This window comes from Pleurodeles waltl, chromosome 12, assembly GCF_031143425.1.
Source record: "Pleurodeles waltl isolate 20211129_DDA chromosome 12, aPleWal1.hap1.20221129, whole genome shotgun sequence".
NCBI classification, from domain to species: Eukaryota; Metazoa; Chordata; class Amphibia; order Caudata; family Salamandridae; genus Pleurodeles; species Pleurodeles waltl.
The window spans coordinates 206,916,143-206,942,506 of NC_090451.1; the positions used below are offsets into that span (position 1 = coordinate 206,916,143).

Here is a 26,364-nt window from a genome sequence, read left to right on the forward strand (position 1 = left end):
CATGAGCCTATTGAGTACAATCTTAAATTCCATAATGGAACAGGTGGAAGTCTAGGCGGAATTACCCTTTTAAGTCCTTCCATGAAAGTTTAAATAACATGGATTCTGAACAATGACATATGTTCTCTATTTTGTACATCTTGCAGCTTTAGCTGCATATTTAATCTGATTGAAGTGTGAGCCAAGTTAGTTGGCTGCAAATGAAGCAAGTAGCAAATAATTTCTTGGACAGATGCCTTAATTGGATTAATGTGTTTGGACTGGCAGTAGCAAACAAAACACTTCTATTTTGCTGCATAATATGCTGTAGTTGTCGGTCTGCGTGCCACCTTCAAGAGTTCCATACATTCAGGAGGTAAGTTAAGATAACCAAATTATATGACTTTAGGAGCCATGTCGCTAGGTTGAGCGATTTGAGGTCTGGATGCCTGATCTGTCCATGGTGCTGTGTCAGAAGATCTTGCTTTTTGGGGAGCTTGCCATGAAGCATAGGGGTGGGCAGAGCTCATGATGTTATACACTGTGGAATTCCACAGAGTTGGGTTACAACTACGTGGAATTCCGAGTAGTTCTGCGAACAGCTGTGTGCCACCTGCCCTGGCCTGAATGCGCCCGATCTCTGAAGTGCTAAGCAGGGTCAGTCCTGCTTCGCGCTTCCGAGATCAGGCACATTCAGGCAAGGGCAGGCTGCAGCGAAAGCTGCAGTTTTCAGGCATCTTGTGCAGCGGCCTGCCCCATGTGCACATAAGGCAAGCGGGCACAAGAGGCCTCAGCAGGCCGGTGCACAAGAGGCCTGAAACATCAGCTTTTGCTGCCTACGGCCCTGGCCTGAATTCAGTGTGCACAGAACAAAAAACATGGAATTACCAGGGTCCTCCCAGACTGTCCTCGTTGCCAGCAGCCTGGCTCTCTGCCCCTGGTCCCAGGCCTGGATCCGGAGCTGGCGCCAGTGAGCAGCTCCATCGCCGATGTGGGGCTAAGGGCGCACTGCAGGTCAGTTATGGGCCACACATCGCAAGCGCAGACTTGCGCTATGTGGGCCGTAACTGGGCTGCAGTGTACACGCGGTGAGCTCTGCTCGTGGGGTCAGCGGACTTTTTGGTCGAACTCCACTCTCCAACGGGAACGCAGAGTGGCAAAAACTCTGTTCGATCCGCCACTGCTAGTGAGGAACTTGCGAGAGGTCCAGAAGTGTTGCGAACCAAGGTTGACCTCCCCATGGGGTGCTACCAAGATCACAGGCAGTGAAGTCTGTTTGAGCTTGTGAACCAGAAATGGAATGAGTGGGAGAGAGAGACAAGCGTAAGCAAATATCCCTGACCAGTTCATCCATATGGTATTTCCCTTGGAGAGAGGGTGAGGGTACTTGGACATGAAGTTTGGACATTTTGCGTTTTCTTTTGTCACAAAAAGATCTATTTGAGTATATCCCCACCTTTGGAAGTATTTTTGGAGGTCTTGTGGGTGGCGTTCCCATTCGTGGACTTGTTGATGCATCCTGCTGAGCAGGTATGCAAAGTTGTTGTACGTCCCTGGGAGATACTCTGCTATTAGGGGAATGTGGTAGTGAGTAACCCATTTCCATATTGTTTGTGCGAGTTGTGATAACTGGAATGATAGTGTCCCTCCCTCTTTTTGTAGATAATATATCCCTGTCATGTTGTCCATCCACACAAGGACACCTTTGTATGTGAGGTGAGGTAGGAAAGCTTTGAGGGTTAGAAATACTGTTGAAGCTCCAGATAATTGATGTGCTTGGAACGATGTGTGTAATCCCAAAGACCCTGCACTGTGAAGTTTTGAAGATGTGCTCCCCAAACTGTCAAGGATACATCCAAGGTCATAATGAGTTGAGACACAGGTTCTCGAAAGGGCCGCCCTTTTAAGAGGTCGGTGGAGTTCCACCATTGCACAGAGTGGTAAGTTTGGAGGTCTATCATCACTAGATCCTGAAGTCGACCCTGTAACTGAGACCACTGATGAGACAGACATTGCTGTAGCTGACGCATGTGGAGTCTGGCATGGGTTACGATGGCAATGCAAGATGCCATCATCCCTGAAAGCTGCATGACAGTTTTAACTGTGGGAGTGTGATTCTGTTGAAACTGAGGAAGTAGATGCTGGAAGTTTTGTATCCGAGCTGCACTGGGGTATACTAACCCAAGGTGAGTGTTGAGAAAGGCCTCTAGGTTGAACCTGGAGAGGTTGTAGATGAGATTTTACAAAGTTGATTGTGAACACCTATTTGTGAAGAATGTTCACTGTAATTTGTGTGGGGGACTGACACTGTTGCAGCGTGCTGACTTTGATAAGCTAATCATCCAGGTATGGGAAGAAATGAATATTTTTTCATCTGAGATGTGCTGCAACCACTGCTAGGCATTTGGTAAATACCCTGGGAGCAGTTGTGACCCCAAAAGGTAGAACTTTGAACTGATAATGTCTGCTGGCAACCACAAACCTTAAATATTTGCGGTGTACTGGATAGATGGGAATGTGGAAGTATGCATCTTTAAGGGTGAGAGCAGTCATAAAATCTCCCTGTTGAAGGAGTGGAGTGAAGAGCAGGTCCCTGTGAATAAAAATGTATTGACTACAGGGAGCGCGGAGCTGGGGTAGGTGTATCTGACCGGTAAGTGACTGGACCATTGAAGCTGATTGCCATCCCTATGGGGCCCATCCTTTAATGTGAGGAGGGTTCCTGTAACACGGTTATTTTAGTCTATTAGAAGAGTGAGGATTAGGAAGGTTATTTAAGGTCCTGACGAATTGCACCTGATCTCTATTAACTACTTGAGCGAAAAATGTTGACCTATTTTGGGACAGTACAAGGATTTCCGAACCTGCCCTCATCACACCACAAGATTATAGGGTTTGTGGTCACCTGACATCATATGTGAACAGGGTAAAATAGACATTATTCTGATTTTACCCTTACTTATTGTTTTTAATCATGACAGAGGCTTATTTTTTCAGTAATTTTCTATTGTTATTTTCCCCTCTAGTCATTTTTTACAGCATCTGTTTTACCAATCCCACATAATTGCTCTCACCCACCGGCTAATATCCTTAACAAAAGATCTCCGGCAAAGAGCCCCCTTGAGAGCCCCCTTGAGGGCTTGCAGCGCTGGCCTAACCAGGAGCAAAGCCCGATGAAGGATGCCACCATTTGGTGAGTGAAGGCTCTTGTTCCTGATTTAGGATATTCACAGGGACCTGCTCTTCTCTCCCATATTGGGATTAGCTTTCACTATCTTTCTTGTGGAACTGTGCATTCAGTGGTTTGTGATTTATATAGGAGTATCATGCACAGGACCACCTTTTTTCTTTCTCTAAAATCTCCCACTATAAAGGCCCTCTTTTTGTTTTTGTTGAAGGATTGGAATGACATCATCATGAAGAGTGACCAAGTGAAAATGTTCTGAAAGAATGTATTGATTTAGAGGCCTGAGATGTAAGATGGGTCTTAGTGACCCATATTTTTTTGGAATGAGGAAATATAGAGAATATACTTCTGTGCCTTGATATTTGGGTGGAACTGGTAATATAGCCCCTTTTGAAAGGAGAGCTTGTACCTCTTCTTTGAAGACAGTGAGGTGTTCTTGAGTTAACCTGTGTGCGTGAGGAGGGATATTGGGAGGTGTGGTTGTGACCTCCATGCAATAATCATGTTGGATAATGGAGAGGACCCATTGGACTGATGTTATTTGTGTCTATCCGCCAATGATTAGCAGCTTGCGCAGCTACTATTTTGCCTGCTGCATCAATCTTTTTACTCTCTTTGTCAGGTGAGGGGAGTCCCTGCCTATTAGTTCTTTTCCTGGCGGTAGAAGCCACTATAAAGTCTGGCAGCACTTGTGATCTGATAAATAATGGGTCAAAAGGAGTTGCTTCGTATTTTTTTTTTTTATCTACCCTTGGCACTATTATTCTTGAACGGACAGGCTCTTGGAAAATGTTGTTTGCATGCCGCATCATACCTGAGAACATAGGGAGATATTGGGTGTCTCTGTGTGTGGTGGTAAGTGTGTCAAATAGAAAATCCTGTTCAATAGGATCCTTATGTAAAGGTACATTATGCTAAGCAGTTGCCCTAGCAACGACTTGCTGGTAGTATCCTCTGGAGGGGAAGTTCTAGAGGGATACAAGTCTGGATCAGTACAAATAACCCAATAATAATAACTGGGTCTGGATCATAAAAATCCCAGGGATCCTTATATGGTGGTATCTCCTCTAAATAGAGTTCCTCAAATAATGGTGAACCTTGTGGAGGGTGGTCTCCCTCGGTTGGAGAAGGGGGAGGAGAAGTAGGTGGAGGTGAAGTAGGAAGAGGACAAACTAGCTCTTCTGTGGAAACAGTCTTTTCCCTAGGGACTTTTTTAGGTGGTGCAGTGCCCAGTGCTTCCCGGAAGGTTATCTTCCTTTTGAAAGTAACTGTAGGGGAAGCTACAATTTATCTTGTGCCTTCGTGAATATACATATTGCGCTGTCTAGGGTCCACTGTCTCTAATATGGGTTGCATAGGCAAAGGGGTGGTGGAGGAGTGGCTTGAGTCCAAATGCTCCAAAGGAATATGTTCCTTAGTTTTATGCACCAAAATCTTTGGTCAGATCTTTTTCAGTGCGGAACTCGGATCCGAAAACTGTCAACTTGTAAACGATGCGGTCGGTGCCGAGTGCTTGGTGTTGGAAGGTCAGACCGAAGTTGATGAGGTCAGAGCCAAAGACGCAGCCTTAGCCTTCATGGTTTTCGGTGGCGAGCCAATGGGCGGGGCATACAAAATTTCTTTTTGAGACTGACCATGGCTTGAATGCAGTGGTGGTCCGGTGACCTCGATATGAAGTCTTTTTGGAGGTTTTGTGTTAAGAGGTTGGGCCACTGTACTCACGGTTTGCGTCAAAGTCAGTTCTTGGTTCTCGACGTTATATTGGATATCTGAATCCGAATGTTGTATGGAGACTTATTCTTGGTGGTGCTCCTTCTGCGCATGTTCTTCCTTGAAAATATCCAGGGTGCCATCTGGAGATCTGCATGCCATCTCTAGCCTATGAGCTTGTCAGTCTCGGACTGATCAACACGCCTCACGGGTAGCCTTGTGATGGTCCAGCGAGAGGCATAAGTTACACACCCAATGACGATCGGTGTAAGGGTACTTCGAATGGCACAGAGGGCAGAACCGAAATGGTGTCTGCTCCATCGGGCAAACATTCTCTCTGGTGCCAAAGGTTTTAAGGCCTAACGGCCCGAGGGGCCTCCGCCCAGAAGGTTGTACGGTTGAGAAAACTGGAACCAACAAGTGAGAAACGGTTGATGTGAGAGTCAGAAAACCCGATCAAATGTGCAATACCATCGGATAGAAAAGACAGAGTAACAGTCTCGGACTGGAGCAAGTCGAAGACGGAGCAAAGAATTACATGTCCATACCAGACGGCGGAGAGAAAACAATCTAACAAAGGACTTGATGCGTATGCGCAGTATTGCCGAGAGGGAGGGGTCACTCGATGCTATGGCTTGAAAAACATCTTCTTAGAAGAAAAACTACTTGTAACACTGCGGACCCAACACTAGATGGCAAGATAATGCAAAGCCACACATGCCACCGAACCTATTGTTCTTGTGGACTCTCACTCACTTTGCTTACGCTAAGCATATACTGGCTCAACTGCACTGGTTCCCTATCCAGGGCAGAACTTGTTTAAGATTCTGTGTCTGGTACACAAATACCAAGAAGGATCTGCCTCTCATTTTCTGCAATGTTGTGCAGATGCCACACGTCATTCAATCTAGGATCAGCTCAAGTTTGTCTCCTTAAAGTTCCAGCACATAAAAGATCTTTTATCGGAGGACGTACTTTAACAGGCCTAGCACCCATGTTACTAAACTCCTTTCCATTGGGCATCAAACTTATAACTTCTCAAATTATTTTTAGAAAACAATTTAACACATTTTTGTTCAACTATCACTGCTTTATCATATATGTAGTACTACTTAGCACCACTTAGCATAATTGTCATAGGCTATACAAAACTGTAATATTTAATTAGTTTTGCTTCAAAGGTTTCTGCAAAGCCTATGTCTTTTAATTAATACATCTAGATATGCTCACCTAGTGCAGCATGGAGCTGATTTAATTATATTTTCCACGACTGCCTTTGATTGCAGTGCAGGTCATTAAAGAATATGTTGGCTAACGTCAGGTGTGACAAATATCTCTGGGTACAGGTGACAGAGGCACCTGTATGCAGAGGAGAGTTGGTGGTAAGTGTCAGTGGAGGGTGTAACAGGAAAAATGATTCACCCTGCACAAAATCATGAAATAGGGCCATAGCTTATGAAAGGGAAACTTTAGAGACAGAGGTTGCAGCCATCTTGTCCTCAAGTCTTATCTTGTTTGTATAGGGTACTAAAGATCACATTTTGGCTGTTCATGAGGACATAGTTGACCATAAAACTTTACTTCTGCATGGATTTCTTACCTGCTTATAACTTTTGCAGACACATGCTAATATCTATGAAAATTCATAATGCAATAATGTTGTGTGCTGATGCTGCGTTTGAATGCCATGCTTGGGGCATAATGATTCAGCAGTCCTGTATTTACAAGGCAGCCCTAATCGACCACGAGCTACTGATTCAGATCGGAGTCTCACAACTAACAAAATACCTCAGTGTGAATGTTACAGAACTAGCAATTATTGCAGGTTAAACTCTTGGCTGAGCCGCCGACATAGCCTTTTAGAATTATGAGGAGGATAAAGGGAGTGCCATCCTTAATGATAACTGCACACATACACCCGGGCTATAAATTCACAAGGGCAACAAAAAGAGTAAGTTATTAAACTATAAGAATACTAATCTGAACTAATAAGGTACTCCATGCCCACATGCAATAGGCTGGGCTCAGTTCCTAAAGCCACCACCCCCTTCTGAAGATACTCTAGCAATATAGCTCCTATCCATGTCACCACTAACAGGCCTGGCATCGACTACATACATACATATATACATACATACTTGCTTAGGGGCCCATTTTGAAGTCTTTTGAGGGGCCTGCCACAGTTCTCAGTCTCCTCCATATAATTTTGTTTAGAAAAAAGGCCTTACCTGTCACAGGTGGATCCAAAGATGAGGAAGCCGCTCAAGCAACCAAGCGTGAAGCTGACCTGCTCCACAGGTACCTTCCAGTGATTGGCACACACCAGGTCCCACTGCAAGGAAAGAGGTGAAGTTAAAATCTGTGACCGCCTGGAAAAGGGATCCTTTATAAATCTAAGCAAATGAAACAGATCATCAGCATACTTTAAATTTCATTCAAAAATTAAAAACAATATATTTAAACTTCGATCTTTCAGTATTAAATGGATCTTCTCCATTACCTTGTTTTTAAAAACTCATAAATTGGTTCAACAACAGACTCATCAACTTACTGAGATACATTGGCATGGAAAATAATAATGTTTTGTACGTTATACGCTAGTACAGCAATACAAAGTGGATAGTGTTTCAATTTTCCTTTTCACTTAAAGTAAACTTAAGGTCATTCTTTTTCAAGTCAATCAATGCTGTGATTCTACAAAACATAGGAATGGTTAACCTGAAACCTTAGAAGCAATGATTACTCTTTAAATCCTGATAATTCGACTAGGTATTTCAGCATGTCCCCAAACTGGAAAGGAAAGGAGGGGATCAAAAAAATCAACCATGTCGGTTTTTAAGCTCCACGAATTACATAGGCAGGATCTGCAATCAAGTTACTGTCAGTCATGCTTCTTCCTTGATCCTACCACACAACACAGCAAAGGGAGTCAAACCTCTGTCAGCTGGCACACTTAGGAGGCGTGTAGATTGAATTTAAAGTTGTCTCTAGGCTCTGGCCAAGAGGAGCTTTTAGTATGCCCCTGGGCAAGGAATGCATGCATGTATGTGGTGTCTTGATAGCATGAACATAGCCAAAAGGTAGCAGAGCGCTGTACAGGGTAAAAGGCATGCGAACAGTAAACAAGTGTTGGTAGAGGTAGCTGGGTTGTGGAAGACGACATAAATTGTTACTGTAATGTAATGTAGTGTTTTGGCAGGGTGAAGGTGAGACTTTCTGTAATGGGCCATCAGCAACTCTGGTGTTGCTTGCCTGGAAGCAGGTGTCAAAGAGCAGCCTCTAAATTAAGTCAGCTTCTCAACCCCTCATTTCTGATGAAAGGACCACACTGGGGACACTTTTAGGATGACGTATAACAATGAAATGACAATCAAGCATCTGAATCATGCAATGTGAAACAAGCATTGGCAAAGCCAATATGTTTCGCCTATGCGAAATGTATTGGCTTCGCTAATCTTTATGCTCATTCGACCAACACAGTGAGTGACTTACATAAAGTCATTTTAAACCAATGAATCAATGTGTGAGTGAATGATTGACAACTTTCGCTCTTCAAATGGAATATTCTGAAGGAATGTTAAACTAACAATATTAAAGGCAGATTCCCGTCCTCCCTCAAACCAAATCACAGCTCAAACTAAATGTTTTAACAAGCTTAACAGTCTAGCAGAACGTCTCACAGAATTAAAGGCAGGGACGTTCTGCAGGTGTTCGATCCAGAAGCGGTAGTGGATCCTTTCAAGCCCTGTGGATGTTGGGCACATGTTTGAGGAGGACCGCATCATGGGGGTTCTGAAAAGCAAGAATATTCTGGCAGACAGAAGGAGGTGCCTGTCGAAGCCTCTGTGCTTATATGTGTGACCAGTGCAGCATGCCACCTCATGAGAACCGGGGGTGTCCCCGCACCCTCAAAGGACCTGCTGCGTGAGCAGTGCAGCTCTTGTGTTTATGTGTGCCCACCACACCATGCCACCTCATGACACTCTCAATCGGATGGCCCCACCGCCCTCAGAGTCGCAGAGCCAGCTACAGGGACGATCCTCAGGCCTGTTCAGCTGCTGAGTCATACTTGACATCTCCCCTTCTTCCTGTGTCTGCCGAGTACAGAAGTTTCAGGCATGGCCCCTTGGTCTTTGCTGAAGCGCCTGCAAGGCTCTCCCTCTCTATCAGTGAGAGGGCTGGGCTGATCTGCGCACAGGGCAAGCACCAGGAGGTGTGAGGCAGCAAGAAACAACTGGAGGGAGGAGGTGGCAGGAACAGCAAAAGTGAAACAAAGTAAAATCAGTGAGGGGATCAGGGTGATCTGTGCAAAAATAAGACGTTTGGAAACACAGGCACACTTATGGAGCGCTAAAAAGACATCAAAAAAGAGTACCTTTAGGAGCATGTGGTCGTTTCTGCCAACCACTGTCTGCCAGCCAGAAACTGTACTTGGTCCAGGCGCCAAAGAAGAGCAGAGAAAGCAGTAGTGAAACTTGAGAACATGACCCTGAGGCTGCTGACCAATCAGAAGCCAGAAAATGCGTGTGACCAGGAAGCCTACGAATGTGAGTATGGGAGCGGGTTCTAAGCCCCTTTTGAGATATTATTTTTCTTTTATCAACAAAAGACTTCGCAAGGGCACGCTGTGCAGGAGAAACATAAAAACTGACGTAACAGCCTGCGCAGCCTTACGGGAGGCATCTCAGCATCATGCCCACCTCCGACAAACTTTACAATGCTTACACTAAAAGGCATACCAAGTAAAAATGCACCCGAAAGGGAACAAACCTGATTGCCTACTGGACTGCCACACATGCCCCAGTAACAGCTATTTGTATGGGCTCATTATGATAGCATGCTCACAAGCACGGATTCATGACACATTCCCCACTCATTACCATCTCCTTTACAGACCTAGGCATGCTACACAGTACACAGGGGTGGAAGATTGCCTGGCTACCCCTCTATATGCTGAAGTAATAGCAGAGCAGTGTTTGGCTGTAAATGCCCCAATAGCAACACAGGAGATCAGATGTGCGAAAACAAGACTCTCTCACATGCAAAACACCGGGCTAGATCGGCTACCGATGGAATTGTATAAAACGTATGCTGACCTGTTCATTCCAAAGCTGCTTGAAGTGTACACCTTGGCGCTGGCAGGAGGCAGTTACCCTACTCTATCCCTGATGTCCTTTTAGTTTTGCTCCCCAAGCCAGTCAGAGACTCAATAGATGTTGCATTTTATCGGCCATTAGCCATGATGGGGTGCGATCACAAAATCCTTAGCAAAATCCTCATGTCCAGAATATTGAAATGCCGACCTCACCTAGTCCATGCTGGTCAAAATGGGCTCATCCCAGGAAGGTCTATCTCCCTTAATCCGAGATGTCTGCACAATATCTTAAAGGAAACCCCAATTCAGTGGCCGCACTCAGTCTGCCTGGTCTTGGACCTCGAGAAGGCCTTCGATATGCTGGACTGGGATTACATGTTCACTATGCTTCATCATGTGGGGGTGTGGAACAAACTGATCAGTCTCATTAAACTGCTATAAACAGATCCCATGACCAGAGTGAAAATTGGTCAATTAATATCAGCCCCGTTCCCAGTGGGCAGGCGAACGTGCCAGATTTGCCCTGTGTTGGCACTGCTGGCTATGGCAGGACCTGGGACATACCTACTAGAGGAGCGATACACCTAATGTTGCTGTATGCCGTTGACGCCCTGGTTTATGTCCGAAACAAAGGCAGGAGAATACAGGATATTGTTCACGAGCTGAAAGAATTCAAGAGAGTCTTCATCCTGGTGGTTAACTGAACGAAGACATACCTATTGCTGATATGACTTGACTGCCCCCCATGCTCCCTCACAGTAGTTGAACACCGGATTAAGTGAGCAGCCCACACATTCTGCTATGGGGTATCAACTATAAATATAATAATGTTGTCCTCGACCTACTTGAGAGTAACTTAATGAGAGCAATCACCGCCCTCCAACCAAAAGTTGCTTTCTGGAACGTGCTTTCCCTTACCATACAAGGTCGGGTTGTGCTTTTCAAAATGGTGATGCTCCAAAGGCTACTTTAGTATTTTGCAAACCTGCCAATAATAGTTCCTTGCAAAGTGTTCTGTATACTGGATGGAATACTGGGTGACTCGACCTGGAACACCGGTAGATGAAGTGTTGCTCTTTCGAAACTACAATTACCCACCAAGTCTGGTGGACTGAGGCTTCACATTTTGAGCATTACTATCTGGTAGCCCAGCGGGAGACCCGTTGGCTACCTCTGTGTTTGGAGGAGACACATTAGACAAAGTACAGGAACAGTTTCTTCCATAGGCACCTCTACTGAACTCCCTGCCGGCAGTGCTTCATGTAGCAATAACCAGGTATATGACGAGCCCTGCAACTGTCGCCTGGACTGGTGCCCTACGCATGGGACATTCCTGTACTGTCCCTGGCTTCCTTCTGGGCAGTGACGGGCACAGAGGGCACAGGACTGGGAAACTCACAGTTGACACAACAGGGGAACTATACCAGGAAGGCAGCTTGATTCCTTTAGACATCCTGTCGGACCAGACGGGCCTCCCGGGGCAACACTTTCTCAAGCAGGCATCTGGTCCTGGAGCTCAAACACCTTGGAGTATAACGGCCACCGAACCCCCCACTTACCTACTCATGCAAATAATATTCACATGTCAGTGGAAAGCAGCTTATTTACTGGATTGCACAGGTCACTCCAGATAGAACAGCTGATCTTATGGCTGCCTTGCGCCAGCAATGGGAGCGAGATCTGAAGCAACCCCTGACTCCAAAGGAACGGCAAAGAACACTTATCTTTCCACATAAAGTCTCCCGGAATGCCAAATTCTGATACATACAGCATAATATCCTCCCACAGGGCTCATCTGAAGCTGCACAGAATCCATCAACTATACCCCATGGCATCACCCGCCTTCCCTTGCTGTCATGCTCCTCAAGCCAACATCATGCACATCTTGCGAGGTACTACCGCGTGTCGCGGGCCAACAGGATGTCAGTAATATGGGTAGCTGAGTTCTGGGTCTTTACGGAAAAGGAAGGACCAGGAGAACCATTATCCATTTCATTGATCTAACCGGGTTGCTATCTAGGAGTGTGATGGCAATGAAGTGGAAGGCAACGTCGCTCCCGGGGGTCCCCCACCGACAAGCGGAACTAATTAAGTGGGCAGGGACAGAATCCGGGGCATTTTGGAGGGAAGAGGTCCCTGGCCCATATAATCATCCCACAGCATCACCATGGGATGTACTTGTGTGCACACTTCAGACTGATCCCGCAGATGATCCCGAACAGCAATAGGTGGTACAACCATGTTGGTTCCTATTACCTTCCTGTTGATGTATTAAGATCGACTGTGCCATTCTAAACTTAGCTGTAGCATTATTGATGAAGCTACACATATGATCTATTGTAATGTCTGAAGGTTAGCTGCGATTTTTTGATGCAGTATTATTACAAAATGCACACAAAAAAGATGATGCTCGAAAAACACACAGTAGTACTTGGAACTTTGTGATATTTATTTCTTACACCCCAGCTCGCCCATTTTTCAGAAACACGATTACATACCATATTGAAAAAAAGAATCTATTTCATTTCGAAAACTGCTTTACTTGCCTCTAAACTGAGAGCAATGTCTTCACAGCTTCACCTCCCACTCTCCTGTTTCACAGAAGGCAACATTAAGGTGGGGGGATTAAGTTTTGAAGGAAACAGAAACACACCGGAAGAGGCTAGCATTGTACTGGACACCATGAAAGGCTTTTTCTTAAAACGACAGGGCACCACCCCTTGCTGCACATTCCTTGACAGAGAAACCCTTCTACGACCTGTGGCCTGGACAGGTGTATGTGACATGAAACAATGAATGCAGACAGTACCTATCATCTCTGTTACAATGGAAACAACGGGCCCGGTTCACAAAGTCGTGCACGTGCGCTCCTTGACGTACTCACGCAAATGGCACGATTTCCAAGAGCAAGTCTTTAACCAAAGGTGTCCTTGCACTCACAAATCCCTTCACTCACGCACAGAATTGGCTCAAGGCAGTGTAACAATGAGCACGCGTAAATCCGAGTCAAGTGGTGGGAGTTGGCATTCCCGGGTGGAGTGTCCATAGACAGTTTGGGAACAACGAAATACTCAACTGTACTTGCGTATTCTTAAAAACCTTACCAATCCCTTGCCTCCCTAGAAATGGCTGAAGATGTACTCCTGCCAAGGCATGAATTTTTCACATTGGAAATGTACTGTAGCCTAAGGCAGGAGTAAAATAATTTCCAGGTTAGGTAGGAGAACCAAACTCCCTCTCAGTTGGTAGGGGTGCAAGGAGAGAGATTCTTTATAAGGAAAAAAAACACTATCCCCAGGGAGGACATTTCTGTAACAAAAATAAAAAATGTTCCAATGCACTAATTGTACACCATGCATAATTGTAAAAGTGCAATTATGTACACGAATGCGCCAATGCAATAGTAGAATGAAGTAATTCACATGTTTTCCAGGAGTATATGTGGGCACATGCGAGTTGTTTTCGTTAATACCTAAAAGTGGTAAACGTGCACCCATGTGAAGTTTCTTTTGGAATTGTGCCAAATGTGCCTCGGTCCACTGTGTGTTTACACACAGTCCTAATCTCTGACTCTGAAACAACATTGGCTGCTCTACGATTTCCATCATTGTGCTATGGAACCATGCCAAGGGCTGATTGGCAAGGAAACTATGCCCCTGCACGCCACAGGTGCACCTGTGCAACTCTGACCATGACATTCACGGGGTGATATGAGGGAATATTTGACTCCCAGTAGTCCCAAACCTCACTGAAAGTTAGTCAAGACTTATTAGCATCAGAAATACTAGTCAAGACTTAGAAAAATACAGAATAATTACTACCGCAGTTTGGCTTACTCCTCTAACTGCAAGGTAGTTGTAGAAAAGTAGCACATTACTGCGAGTTCTGTAAACCACGGGCCTTACAGGAGGCACGTTTTCACAACGTCATGCCTCCACAAGCTATCAATAGTGCTGTCCATGTCATAAAATTAGCCCGTATCATATAATTTGTCAATCCTTCCTATGTATGCGCGCGCTGGTGCATTTGACAAGTACAAGTCATAAAAAATGGACAAGTCCATGTCATAAAATTAGCCCGTATCATATCATTTGTCAATCCTTCCTATGTACGCGCGCACTGGTGCATTTGACAAGTACACCCTTAGGCTGACTGACGTCATATCTCTACGGGGGGATAGTGACAGACCCTACCAGTTTAGTTATGGGTGTACTAAATCCACATTCGTCTGAAAAGCAATAATTCAAGCAAAAAAAGGACATTTAAGTATTAACCTTGACCTTGGTGGGTGAGGCGCCATGGTCCAGGCATCCACTAAAAAAAAGGGGGTGCTAGAGAAGGGGTTAGTGCCCACCAGATGCCAATGTGCCGGCAGTCCACCGGTCCCACACCATGTAAAGCTGAGGTGGAAACATTCACCATCCTAGTTTACATGCCGAAGAGATGACCGGATGGGGGAATGGAGCGGTAGGGACTACTGTAGGAGCTACGGTGCCCACCCACACACCCATCCCTCCTTCCCTAGGGCTTGGGCAAGGCCCAAGATTCCCTCATTGCCAGGTGGTCGTTTTCCAGCTGTTGACAATACTTCTATATCGATCACCTCTGCATGGACAGTTTGAGGAAATCTCGAAGGATGACCTCCCACATTATTAAACTGCCTTGGAACAGGCCCTCCTGTTGCCTCCCCTCCAATCCGTACCCCTGAATACCTCAGTGCTGGCTTTGTGGGGGAGAAGAGAGGGGTCTGGCGGGTGGTGTGTGTTGTATGTGTCCTGCTACGGTCGCAGGAGCAATCATTCCGAAGTCGGTTAATTTGCTGCACCTGAATTGGATAATACCAATACCTGCTCATAAAACAGCATCAAATGTATCAATTTGTGACAGAAACCACACAATTAGTCTTTGTAATCAACAGTAAAACACAATCCGTCAGGGATGGGCACAAAGGAAACCTGACAAAGCGAATCTCTGACATGCACGAGACAGAACCAGGAGGGGAAACTGGAGTGCGTTGCACTAAAAAATAATCAAGATAAGGTAAGTATGTACAAAGCGGGCTCAAGAGGGAAGTGAGAGTTACTACAACCACTCAAGTGACAAACAGGAAGCCCAGTGGAAACAGTCAAGCACCATAACAAGTATTTCGTGGTTTAATCCAAAGAATAGAGCATTGCTCATTACGGGTTGCATTATGGACGACCTATTTATTGAGCAGATTCAGGTGGGGGACCACATCGAGACAAGCCATACCCCAACCAACACAGACTTTACCCTTATTAACCATAAACATGATCTTTCCAAAATCCAACCAATACTCACTACCATTCATGGGTTAGAGAATATTCACCGTTCACAGGCTGTACTTATTACACATCATAAACATGAAGCAACAATAAAGAGCAATTTCATAATAATTTACAATACATGCAGCATTTTGGATGATAGTTTGATAAAGAAAAAACAATAACTACATGAAAAACATTTTAAAAAAGATGTCAGAGTCATGTTTGACCACCCTGCAGGTCCTTTGTGGCAGCAAGTATTTCAATGGACTTGGGTCCAGGGTGAAAAATCCCACACGGCCCTCCATAAGTTGTCCTTAAAAAGGTAAACCCACCTGCTCCCTAAAGATAAAGAGAACTCAGGTCAGCATGAAAACTGGTTCCCAAAAAGCAACCATGTCAGAGCAACATAATAGTGGGGTCCCCCATGGCGCCTAATGGGAGATGGACCTGGGCAACTGGCCCATACTTTGGGTCCCTGGCACAGCCACCATCCCCTCCCACCGGGATCCCCGGGCTGTGTAAGGACAGTACTGCGTAGGAGTACCTGATCAGACTATGGACAATCACTTTAGCAGACGCCATCAACCTTTCACTAGAGACCGTAGAAACCCTACCTTAGGTTGAGCCAATGGCTTTAAAAAAAATAAATTAAAAAAAAATTATATTTCTGATGACAAGGTTGTCCACCTGTTTTGTGGCCTAACATAAATCATCCTCTGGCCCATGGAATCAAGAAAGCAAAACACTCCTACAACATTGTGCTAGCTGCAGGGATGGAAGTGAAGCTCTCAGGGCAGAGGCAGGTTCTGTCAACGGTAGTCATGGGAAGCAGGGTGGCGATCAAATGAGGTTGCCCCTATTTAACTCACCTGACCAATGGTCACCTTTCACTAGAGAGCCTGCGAAAATTAAAATGATGCAGCCACAGTTGGCTGCCACCCTAGACCGGTCCCAATCTGGCCCGCACCGTTCTCAGAGTCCAACGAGCTTGCCTCGGGCCCCCGGTCCAATTGTTTTGGTCACTTCTCTCCACAACAATTCTAAAGTTCAATTCACTTTTGAATCTCTTCAGACTGTTTACTACTTTATTCTAACGTGCCTCTCGCCTTCAAAACTCCCCCGGGCAACTTGTTGCTTCCCCAATCCAAATTCCCAACCACTCTTGAGCTTTTGCTTCTTGCTACCCTCTCACCTGTGAAACTTCGCTGAGGTTTTAATTTCCGTCTTTGCCTTCCTGCTCCATTCATACTTCCTATGAGATTTCTTCTACCCCTGCCTCCCACCTCCGGTTCAAATATTCTTATCTTAAAGCTATCAGAGCAACCAGGACTCTGAGGACGTAAGCAGGAGGGCTTAACTTGCTGAATGGCTTCACTGGACATTCATTCCCTCACCACAAATCAGCACTCAAACAACTCCAAAGACTGGAACCACTGCAACCCTTGCAAATGAGCCTTTGATCCCAGTGATTCATTTTGAACCTACCTTTGGTGGTGCTGAGCACCTCCACTCATTTCAAAGGGCCGTTCAGTTTCTTCTGTCTACACTGAAGGCTAGAAATTGCAACAGGAGAGGCTTGGGCTGAGGAGTTAGTAAGTAAACAAGGCCTTTTGCCAGATGGGTCACAGAGAGGCTCAGAACGCCAGGCAACACTGAATGAGTGACACCGTGATGATGACCGAGTGTAACAGCCGCTGCTTGCCCACCCGTGTCCCGTGGGATGGGGCAGGCCATACCTCTCAACCTGGCATGCTCGCACTTTGGACAATCTTCTGTCCGCCTGGGCCAAGTCTCAGTAAATTAGAGGTGTTCACTGGCTTAACAGGAGGACAGCGGTACTTCTGCCAGATAACCTTTGAGCACCAACTGGCATTTCTGTCTCTAAACGACCAGTTATAACTGGACATATCTGTATGACAAACAACGACTACCAGCCCTTACAGAATTTCACTTTCAAATCATCTGTCAGTGACTGGATATAGTTCATTGAGTTTATGTCAAGACAGGAGGCTAGCGTTATACATTAATCCTTTAATTCACCACTTCCAAGCAGCACATCTTTAAAGCGCTATATTAGAATCAACTATGACAACAAAAACAAAAAGAACATTCAGTCCATAAAACTCCCCAGCACTGCACACTCCTCCTCTTTCTATGCTGCTACTGAGCAGATAAGTATATCTCCAATGCCTTGCTATTCAGATAACATATTTTTTTTAATTTATTATTAATTGTTGGATTTACTACACTGCATTCTTAAAGGGAAATTTATCAGAACTCAATTATGGGATCTGTGTTAAATTGATTAAGCTCGAGTTTACTTTAAAAAAAACAGTTAATTTTTTCAGTATAATTTTTAATGTTTATAACATTTTATATTTTAGCTCCAGTAAGTATTGTTCTTTTGATGAGCATGGATGTATAGTTTTGTATTTGTATGCTTTTATCTCACGTAGCACTTGGTGCTGAACCGTTACAAACATGGGTTAAGCTCAATACGCAGCACGAGCTCTTTGGACACATCCGTGCGACCGGCCTTGTTAGGCAATAGCAACAAGTGAGGTTTCATCTTACTAATAAATGTGTTTAGCTTGAATGTGGCATAGAGAATGGAACTGAACTGAAAAACATAAAGACTTTTTCGGTTAAAATCAAAGTCGAGTCTTTGTAAAATAGAATTCTCTATGCTCTAGTCGTGTGGGTTTCACGCTTGCGATTAGAAAATGAAAACATAAATAGATGAACAAGGATTATACAAGTAAATATTTTTTGTGAAACACATCTGAAGATAATGGGTATACGTTTTTTTTACCCAGTGTTTCGGATTTTCTGAACAGACAGGGAGTATAGATCGGTGCATTTTGTGATATATCGACCACTTTGAGTTTGTTTTTTGGAGTTGAATAGAACGTTCGATCAGGTCTCCTTTCTGGCTGTTCCTGAGGGATTTCAGATCGCGTCTCTGTTCGGTTAAGTGAATTTTAAGAAGGCTATTGAGGTGTATATATACTTTATTAAAATATTTAATATATTGTTCATTTTATTCAGAATGTCAGAGATAAATTCTGAAAAAAAAGATATTCAGCAGGAGAGAGTGATAAAGATTATTAGACCGGAATTAAAGGAGAGTGTACAAGAGACGCTAAAAAATATTTTAAAGAATAAGAACAGAAACGGAATGGATGATGAGGAGTACTGGACCACATCTGAAGAAGAGAGTTCTTCAAATAAAGGTCCAGGTGGCAAATGTTACGTAAGACGAAACATTTAATGGTAGAAGAGGTCTCAGTATCTTAAAAGTTTGGAGTCCAACACGATTCACAAGAAAAGGTGACCCAAAGTGGCAAAAGTTCAAGGCAGGTTAACCCAGCAATTGATTTCCGTCATTAAAAAGAAGAGGGAATGAGATCAATTCAGAATGTGATGAATATATATTTGACGTGGATTACGACAAAGGCGTTGATTCTGACACAGAATTTAGAGACAGTGAGACCTTCTCACAAAAAACAGAGCGGTTTAGAAGATCCTCTGGGTCAGAAAATGTTTGATCCAAAGGAGATCAGACATCCCAGGAATTCCGAATGGTGGCCTATAGGTCACGGTGTGGAATATGTAAAGAGAAAAGTAAGAAAACCTCTGGAGGAAGAGGAGCGAAATATTATAAAGATCGAGTGTTCAAGGCCTATAATTGGAGAGAAGGTCTCAATGTACCCAAATCTAGACCCAGAGCTGTTTACCTATTTGTTTAAAATTGAAAGAGATCCAAGAAAGGGACAACAGCGCTTGCTAAAACAGCGTGAGGATAAACTATCAGATGTTTTGGATCCTCTAACCAACTGGGAAACACCAATGCTAGCACCATAGCTGCGAGGAAGAAAGCAGGTTTATTTGGAATCATCCCAAAATTGGGAGATCTAGCGGATAGAGAGGATACTAAAGGACTTCTCTTTGGGGAAGGTATGGTAAGTCCTTAGGGAAGTTTATGGCAATGTTCACAGCTTTAGACAAAGCTCAATCCTCCTTGTGTAAGGTATTTAATCCAAATAATTTAGATCACAGGTCTGGAAGAAGAGGACATCCTTCCGCCTGAGGATGTTGTAAGACCCAAGCTGGTTTTGGCAGAACAAATTACAGAGGAAGTCAAGGAACAACAAACTTCAATCCATAACGTGCTAGAGGAAGCAGAGGCAGATTGTCTAGAGGGAGAAGACAACAGTCTTCCTCAACAGGTGAATTTGGAGATTATTTCTGCTTTTTCCCATTTAAAAGAAAAGTTAAGATTTTTCAAGAAAGAGTGGCAACAGATATCTCAGTTGAGGACTGACAACCGTAAAGGGTTTCAAAATAGAGTTCAACAATATTCCTTTTCAGGACAGAGAGCCCAGAGAACTATAGTTCAAAGAGGAGCAGAAAAGAGTGGTAAGAGAAGAGATATTGCAGTTATTAGAGAAACATGCTATAATTCAGGTAAGGAAGAAGAAAAATGTTTTGTAAGCACACTATTCTTAGTGAAAAAGAAGGATAAATGTTGGAGGACGGTGATAAACCTCCATGAGGATTGGATGGTGAAGTTAGATTTGAAAGATGCTTAGTTCACAAACCCTATGGACAAAGATTGAAAGATTTCTGCAATTCAGGTGGAATAGGATTCTTTACCAATTTAGATGTCAACCTTTTGGTGTTTCTTGGGCCCCATGGTGTTTAACAAACGTATTAAAAACTGTTGTGGGTCTGTCGACAGAGCAAGGTACAAGGATGGTAATTTACCTGGACGATATTCTTATCATGAATCAGAACAGGGAGGTTTTAGAGAAATCTTAGCAAGTAGTGAGGCAGTCGTTAGAGAGACTGAGATTTATAATGAATTTGGAGAAATCTATTATGCAACCTTTTCAACAATTGGAGTTCTGGAGATTTATTGTGGACAGAGTGAAGGTGTAACTCAGGTTGCCAGAAAGGAAGGTAACGTTGATAAAAAGAGAAGTGAATTAACTACATATGAAAGAAGAAGTCTCTTTAAGGGATGTAACTTGTGTGTTAGGACTTTTGTCTTCTTCATTTCAGGCAGTATTCCCAGGTCCTTTACATTACAGGGCCTCTTCAGAGGTTGAAGGGTTCAGGTTTGTCAAAGGGCTTAATGTATGGAGACAAGGTAAAAGTAACAGAAGAGGAGAGGAGATATCCCTAGTGGATCTGGAAGCCTAGAATCGAAGGGCGGTGTTTGGAACAATCCCAGATTGTGTATTACATTCGGATACAGTCGCCTTTGGATGGGGTGTGATGTGCAAAGCTCAGGAGAAAGGAGGAAGGTGGAATTTGTTGGAGAAACAAGAGCATATAATTTCTTAGCGATGAAAGCAGGATGTTTTTGCCTTGCGCAGTTTCAGAAATACGTTGCAGGGTTGTTCAGTACTGCTGAGGATGGACAATGCATAAGATACTGCTGTAACAAACAAGATAGGTGGAAGCAAATCCAAGAGGTTAACATAGATAGCCAAAGAATTATGGGAATTGTGTCAGGAACAAGAGATAACTTTGACAGCACAATATTCACCCGGGAAAGAAAATACAGTAGCAGATTGGAATTCATGCCACATAAGAGATTACAGAGAATAAATGTTGAACAAAGTGATTTTCAGAGGAATAGAATTCTCTCTGGGTCCGACAGAGGTAGACCTATTTGCCTCTCGGTTAACTCCCCAAAAGAGGAGTTATTTCACTTGGCGTCAGGATCCGGAGGCGTTAGCAGTAGATGCTTTTACTCAGAATTGGCCAGAGATTAAAGGTTATGCATTCCCTCCGTTTGCGATGATTCAGAGGGTTTTATTGCAAGTGAGGAGACAGTTGTCAATTGAATCTAGTAACACCTTTCTGGAATACACACATTTGGTTTCCAATAGTTTTGGAAATGGCAGTAGAGGTGCCATTTCTAATAGAATGTTGCAAAGGAATGTTGAAAGGAGTGAACGGAGAGGAACATCCTCTTGCGGGGGAAGGTATTCTCAACCTTCTAGTCTGGAGGCTATCAGGGATTCAGGAAGATTCAGAGGACTTTCGGTTAAGGCTTCAGAACTACTCTATGAGTCATGGCATCCGGGAACAAAGAAAAGATGCAGGGAAGCCTGGAAGGGTTGGGCATGTTGGTGCATGGAACGGAAACTGGATCCTGTGGAAGCAGATGACGATGAGGTGGCCAATTTCTTCCTTGACATCAAATGTTAATTCTTATGCTTTTAATGTTTATAGAATGGTGATTTTATTAGAGACAATGAGGCTAGCGTTATCCCTCCCTTCCAGTGGAGGAAGTAAGTAAAAAACAAAAAGCAATATTTTATTAGGTGTATTGATTTGTTGAAATTATAGCTATGATTGTTATGATGTTAATGAAGGTTTGGTATAGATTTTAAATATAAAGGCACATGTAATCAAAAGTTTTTTGGCAAAGGTTTCTTTCAGGTAATTGAGAAAACATTTGGTGGAGTTTTACAGATGACTGATGTGAAGAATCAGAACAGCACCAAAAGAGGACTGTGCAGTGCTGGGGAGTTTTACGGAATTAAAGATTTTTTTGTTTATGCGGTCATAGTTGATTCTAATATAGAGCTTTAAAGATGTGCTGCTTGGAAGTGAAAAAAAGGATTAAGGCATAATGCTAGCCTCCTGTCTTTAATAAATTCACAATTCTCTAAACATTAAAAACTATGATAATCGACATTCTCACAGCACAAACAAGGTACCTCCACCTTATACCACACTATGTATTTACTGTTGGCTCGACGTAGCCACAAAATTAGCCTTGAAAAAGTCGTACTGACAAAACACGCATCAGCTGTATCAGATGACAAGAGGAGTGAAGAGGACTACTCCCTAACGCAGTGGTTCCCAATCTGTGCGCCGCGGCTCCCTGGTGCGCCGTCAAAACTAGCCAGGGGCACCGTGCACAGTTTGGGAACCATGCTAGGTGTACATGAATTAAGAGAGACGAGCATTACAAATACCCAAACCAATGAAAATAGACGGTTAGTCCATTGTGCTGATATATAAAAAAAAAAAGAATCGGCAGAGGACAAGGAGGCAAGTGTTCATTCAACAAATTAACACCCTGCCCAGAGAGGGGAAGCGTACGCTTTCCCCTGTTTACAACAAAGATTTGCTGTCTCGATCGTTTGTTGATCCTTCCACTTTTTTCCATTAACATGGCGAGCCGCTCTCTGATTCAAGATGGCTGCGAGCATTAGGACACAATGTCAGCGGTGACAGCGCTGCACTGAAGGGCACCTTGGCAGGCAGTCACCCCCATACAGTTAATATCCCATCTCTCCATGCCGCCTGCTCTCTGCAGCATGTGCTTTTCTTTCTGCACATTTCTTCCAGTTTAAAAAGTGGCCTTTTTTGTGTGGCTGCCGGTATGGAGAAGCTTGGATGTACAGTAGTCCATCACTTCGAGCAAGGTGCTGACACTGTTTCACAACGTCTGAACGGACCCACAGTTTACATTCCTGGCTCTGCAGTTGACTTTGAGCCCCTGCCACGTTTGCATAGTTTTGAGATTATATGACAGCATGATTGTTGGGCATTCTGAAGCTACCCCTCTCCTCCATTCATACTGACCAAGCTACGCCCCTGCTTTTACCGTTACCAGTTTTGCAGGTCTGGAGTATCGCACTGTGGGAAAGCTGCATGTGAGGGCAGAGATTAACATTAATTTGCAGGCAAGCTCCTGGGTTTGGTGGGATCCTGGGTAGGTGTGTGAGCAATGACTACGCAAGTTAATGAAAGATCTGTGCACCTTTAACTCTTGCCAGAAAAAGCATGTGACACCTACTGTGTCCTGCAACATGGGCTAAGATTTCAGGCAGAGTAACTTTACTCAGCAACATATGCTTTCATTTCCAGTGATGACATAGCAGGGGCACAGGTTGTATGCCATAATTTCTGGTGACATTGTCATTATTCTTGGTGGTAATTTTTTCAGCTAGCAAACCCTGCCTCTTTTTGTCACAGAATGCTAGCAGTTACGAAAGCATAACAGTAAAACATCAGCAAGTTAATAACAATACTCATACATAAATACAAATGTAAGTGATTAAATCTTAGTATGTTTGGTTAAAATGTCCTCCGCATTATCATATAAAGCAACAAATAAATGCTTATTTTACACTTAAATATTAGACAATAACACACAAAATCATCAACTCTATGTAGAGCTGTGGTATCTTTCGTTCACAGCGCTATACCTCCCTATTGCGGGCAATTCATAAAAATGAAAACGCAAATGAATATACTGTTGAATCAGTAAATCATAGCTAGATGTGGTTTGCCTATCGGTAAGTCCATCCTCCAAAGCTCTTAATGCTTACTTTATGTTTTAATATATGGGGAGCGACCCCTTAGGCAAGGGTCGTTCCCCTGGGGGACAAATTGTATTTAGGCCATATCTGCCCCCTTGGGGGCAGATCGGCCTATTTTTGGAAGGCCCATTTGTCCCCATGGGAGGCAGAAAGCTCACTAGAGACCAGGGAAGATTTTTTCACTAAAACATCTTATTCCACGGCAAGCAAAAGGACATTTGATTATGGTTTTAGTTTTACATTTGGGCCTTGAGAGCTTGGCTAACTCTCAAAATCGTCCCACTTGGAATGGTGAGGGCTGCGCTTCTTTTGGCTTTGGGACGTGGCCATGTAGTAAAATCCAAAAGACCTAGACACATCTGAAAACTAAACATCTGGTTGATTCCAGGGTGGTGTGCTTCACATGCACCCCGCACCATTTTCTTACCCACAATGCCCTGCAAACCTCCAAATATGCTGGAAATCACAAATTTTTGTGATGGAACCTTCTGGAATCTACAGGAATCCACAAAATTCCTACCAGCCAACATTGTCTCATCTATACCGATAAGAATTCTGCTGCACTGGTCAGCCTAAAAATGTTTTTTTCCAAACTGCCCTTTTGGACCCGCTTTGGTTCCCCCTCGATTTCAACGTGTTTTTGGCTCTTCCCTGTCACAGGCACTTGGCCCACCTATGAGGGGAACGTTGGGTGGTAGGACATTTGTCCCGGTGCGGTGATCCCACACAGAAATGTGGGAAAAATTTGTTTTTTTAGCTAAATTTGACACCTCCCTGGACTCCCCTGGGTGTCTAGTTTTCAGAAATGTCTGGGTTTGGTAGATTTCCCTAGATGGTTGCTGAGCCCAGGACCAAAAACGCAGGTGTCCCCCGCAAAAACAGGTAGTTTTGTATTTGATAATTTTGAAGTGTCCAGATAGTGTTTTGGGGCATTTCCTTTCACGAGCACTTGGCGTAACCACACAAGTGAGGTACCATTTTTATCGGGAGACTTGGGGGAACGCTGGGTGGAAGGAAATTTGTGGCTCCTCTCAGACTGCAGAACTTTCTGTCACTGAAATGAGAGGAAAACATTTTTTGGGGCCAAATTGTGAGGTTTGGAAAGGATTCTGGGTAACAGAACCTTGTCAGAGCCCCACAAGTCACCCTATCTTGGATTCCCCTAGGTGTCTAGTTTTGAAAAACGCACAGTTCTGGTAGGTTTCCTTAGGTGCCGGTTGAGCTAGCGGCCCAAATCTACAGCTAGGCACTTTGCAAAAAACATGTCAGATTTCAATATAAAAATGTGATGTGTCCATGTTGTGTTTCCTGTCGCAAGCATTAGGCCTGCCCACGCAAGTGAGATACCATTTTTAATCGGGAGATTTGGGGGAACACAGAATAGCAATACAAGTGCTATTGCCCCTTGTCTTTCTCTACTTTTTTCCTTCCAAATGTAAGACAGTGTGTAAAAAAAGAGGTCTATTTGAGAAATGCCCTGTAATTCACATGCTCGTATGGGCACCCCGGAATTCAGAGATGTATTGAGAAGCAGTAGTTATTTGCACCTTATCTTGTGCCCATTTTTTAAATACAAAGGTTTTCTTGATACCTATTTTTCACTCTTTATATTTCAGCAAATGAATTGCTGTATACCCAGTATAAAATGAAAACCCACTGCAAGGTGCAGCTCAATTACTGGCTCTGAGTACCTAGGGTTCTTGATGAACCTACAAGCCCTATATATCCCCGCAACTGGAAGAGTCCAGCAGAGATAACGGTATATTGCTTTAAAAAAATCTGACATTGCAGGGAAAAGTTACAGAGTAAAACGTGGAGAAAATTTGCTATTTTTTTCACCTCAATTTCAATATTTTTTTATTTCAGCTTTTATTTTTTGTAAGAAACCCTTGTAGGATCTACACAAATTACCCCTTGCTGAATGCAGAATTTTGTCTACTTTTCAGAAATGTTTAGCTTTCTGGGATCCAGCATTCGTTTCACACCCATTTCTGTCACTAAGTAGAAGGAGGTTGAAAACACAAAAATCATAAAAAATGAGTTATATCCCAGTAAAATGCGAAAATTGTGTTGAAAAGTAGGGTTTTCTGATTCAAGTCTGCCTGTTCCTGAAAGCTGGGAAGATGGTGATTTTGGCACCGCAAACCCTTTGTTGATGCCATTTTCAGGGGGGAAAAAATCACAAGCCTTCTTCTGCAGCCCTTTTTTCCCATTTATTTGAAAAAAAACGAACTTTTCAGTGAATTTTGGCTAATTTCTCTGTCTCCTTCAGGGGAACCCACAAATTCTGGGTACCTCTAGAATCCCTAGGATATTGGAAAAGAAGGACGCAAATTTGGCGGTGGTAGCTTATGTGGACAAAATGTTCTGAGGGCCTAAGCACGAACTGCCCCAAATAGCCGGGGAAAAGGCCTGGCAGCGAAGCGGTTAAGCTTAACAAGCAGTGGCACAGCCAAAAGGTTTCTCCTACGCCACAGCTATTGGCTTTCATAATGTCTCTTAGCCATGGTGTACAGCAGCGTCGAGAGGAGTTGAGCAAAGTGGCGTGGCTTAGTGTGGAGTGAAGAGGTACAGAGTAGAGTGGCGTAGAGTGGCACAGGTCGGGGCAGACTAGAGTGGCGTACAGTGGACTAGGCTGGTGTAGAGTGGTATAGACAAGAGTGGCAAAAATGTAGAGGGATGTAGAGTGGCGTGCATGTAGAGTGGCAGAATAGAGTCAGGTTGAGTGGCATTGTGTGGAGAGGAGGGGAAGAT

General features: G+C 43.9%; 1 protein-coding gene across 1 annotated transcript in view; it reads right to left on the reverse strand.

Moving 5' to 3' along the window:
* The window catches only part of SLC22A31 (solute carrier family 22 member 31), a 205,319-nt gene that overhangs the window by 162,954 nt on the left and 16,001 nt on the right, over positions 1-26,364 (reverse strand). The window contains exon 2 of the mRNA XM_069217231.1: positions 7,105-7,208. Within this exon, the coding sequence (XP_069073332.1) occupies positions 7,105-7,208 (104 nt within the window). The remainder of the gene's footprint in view (positions 1-7,104; positions 7,209-26,364) is intronic.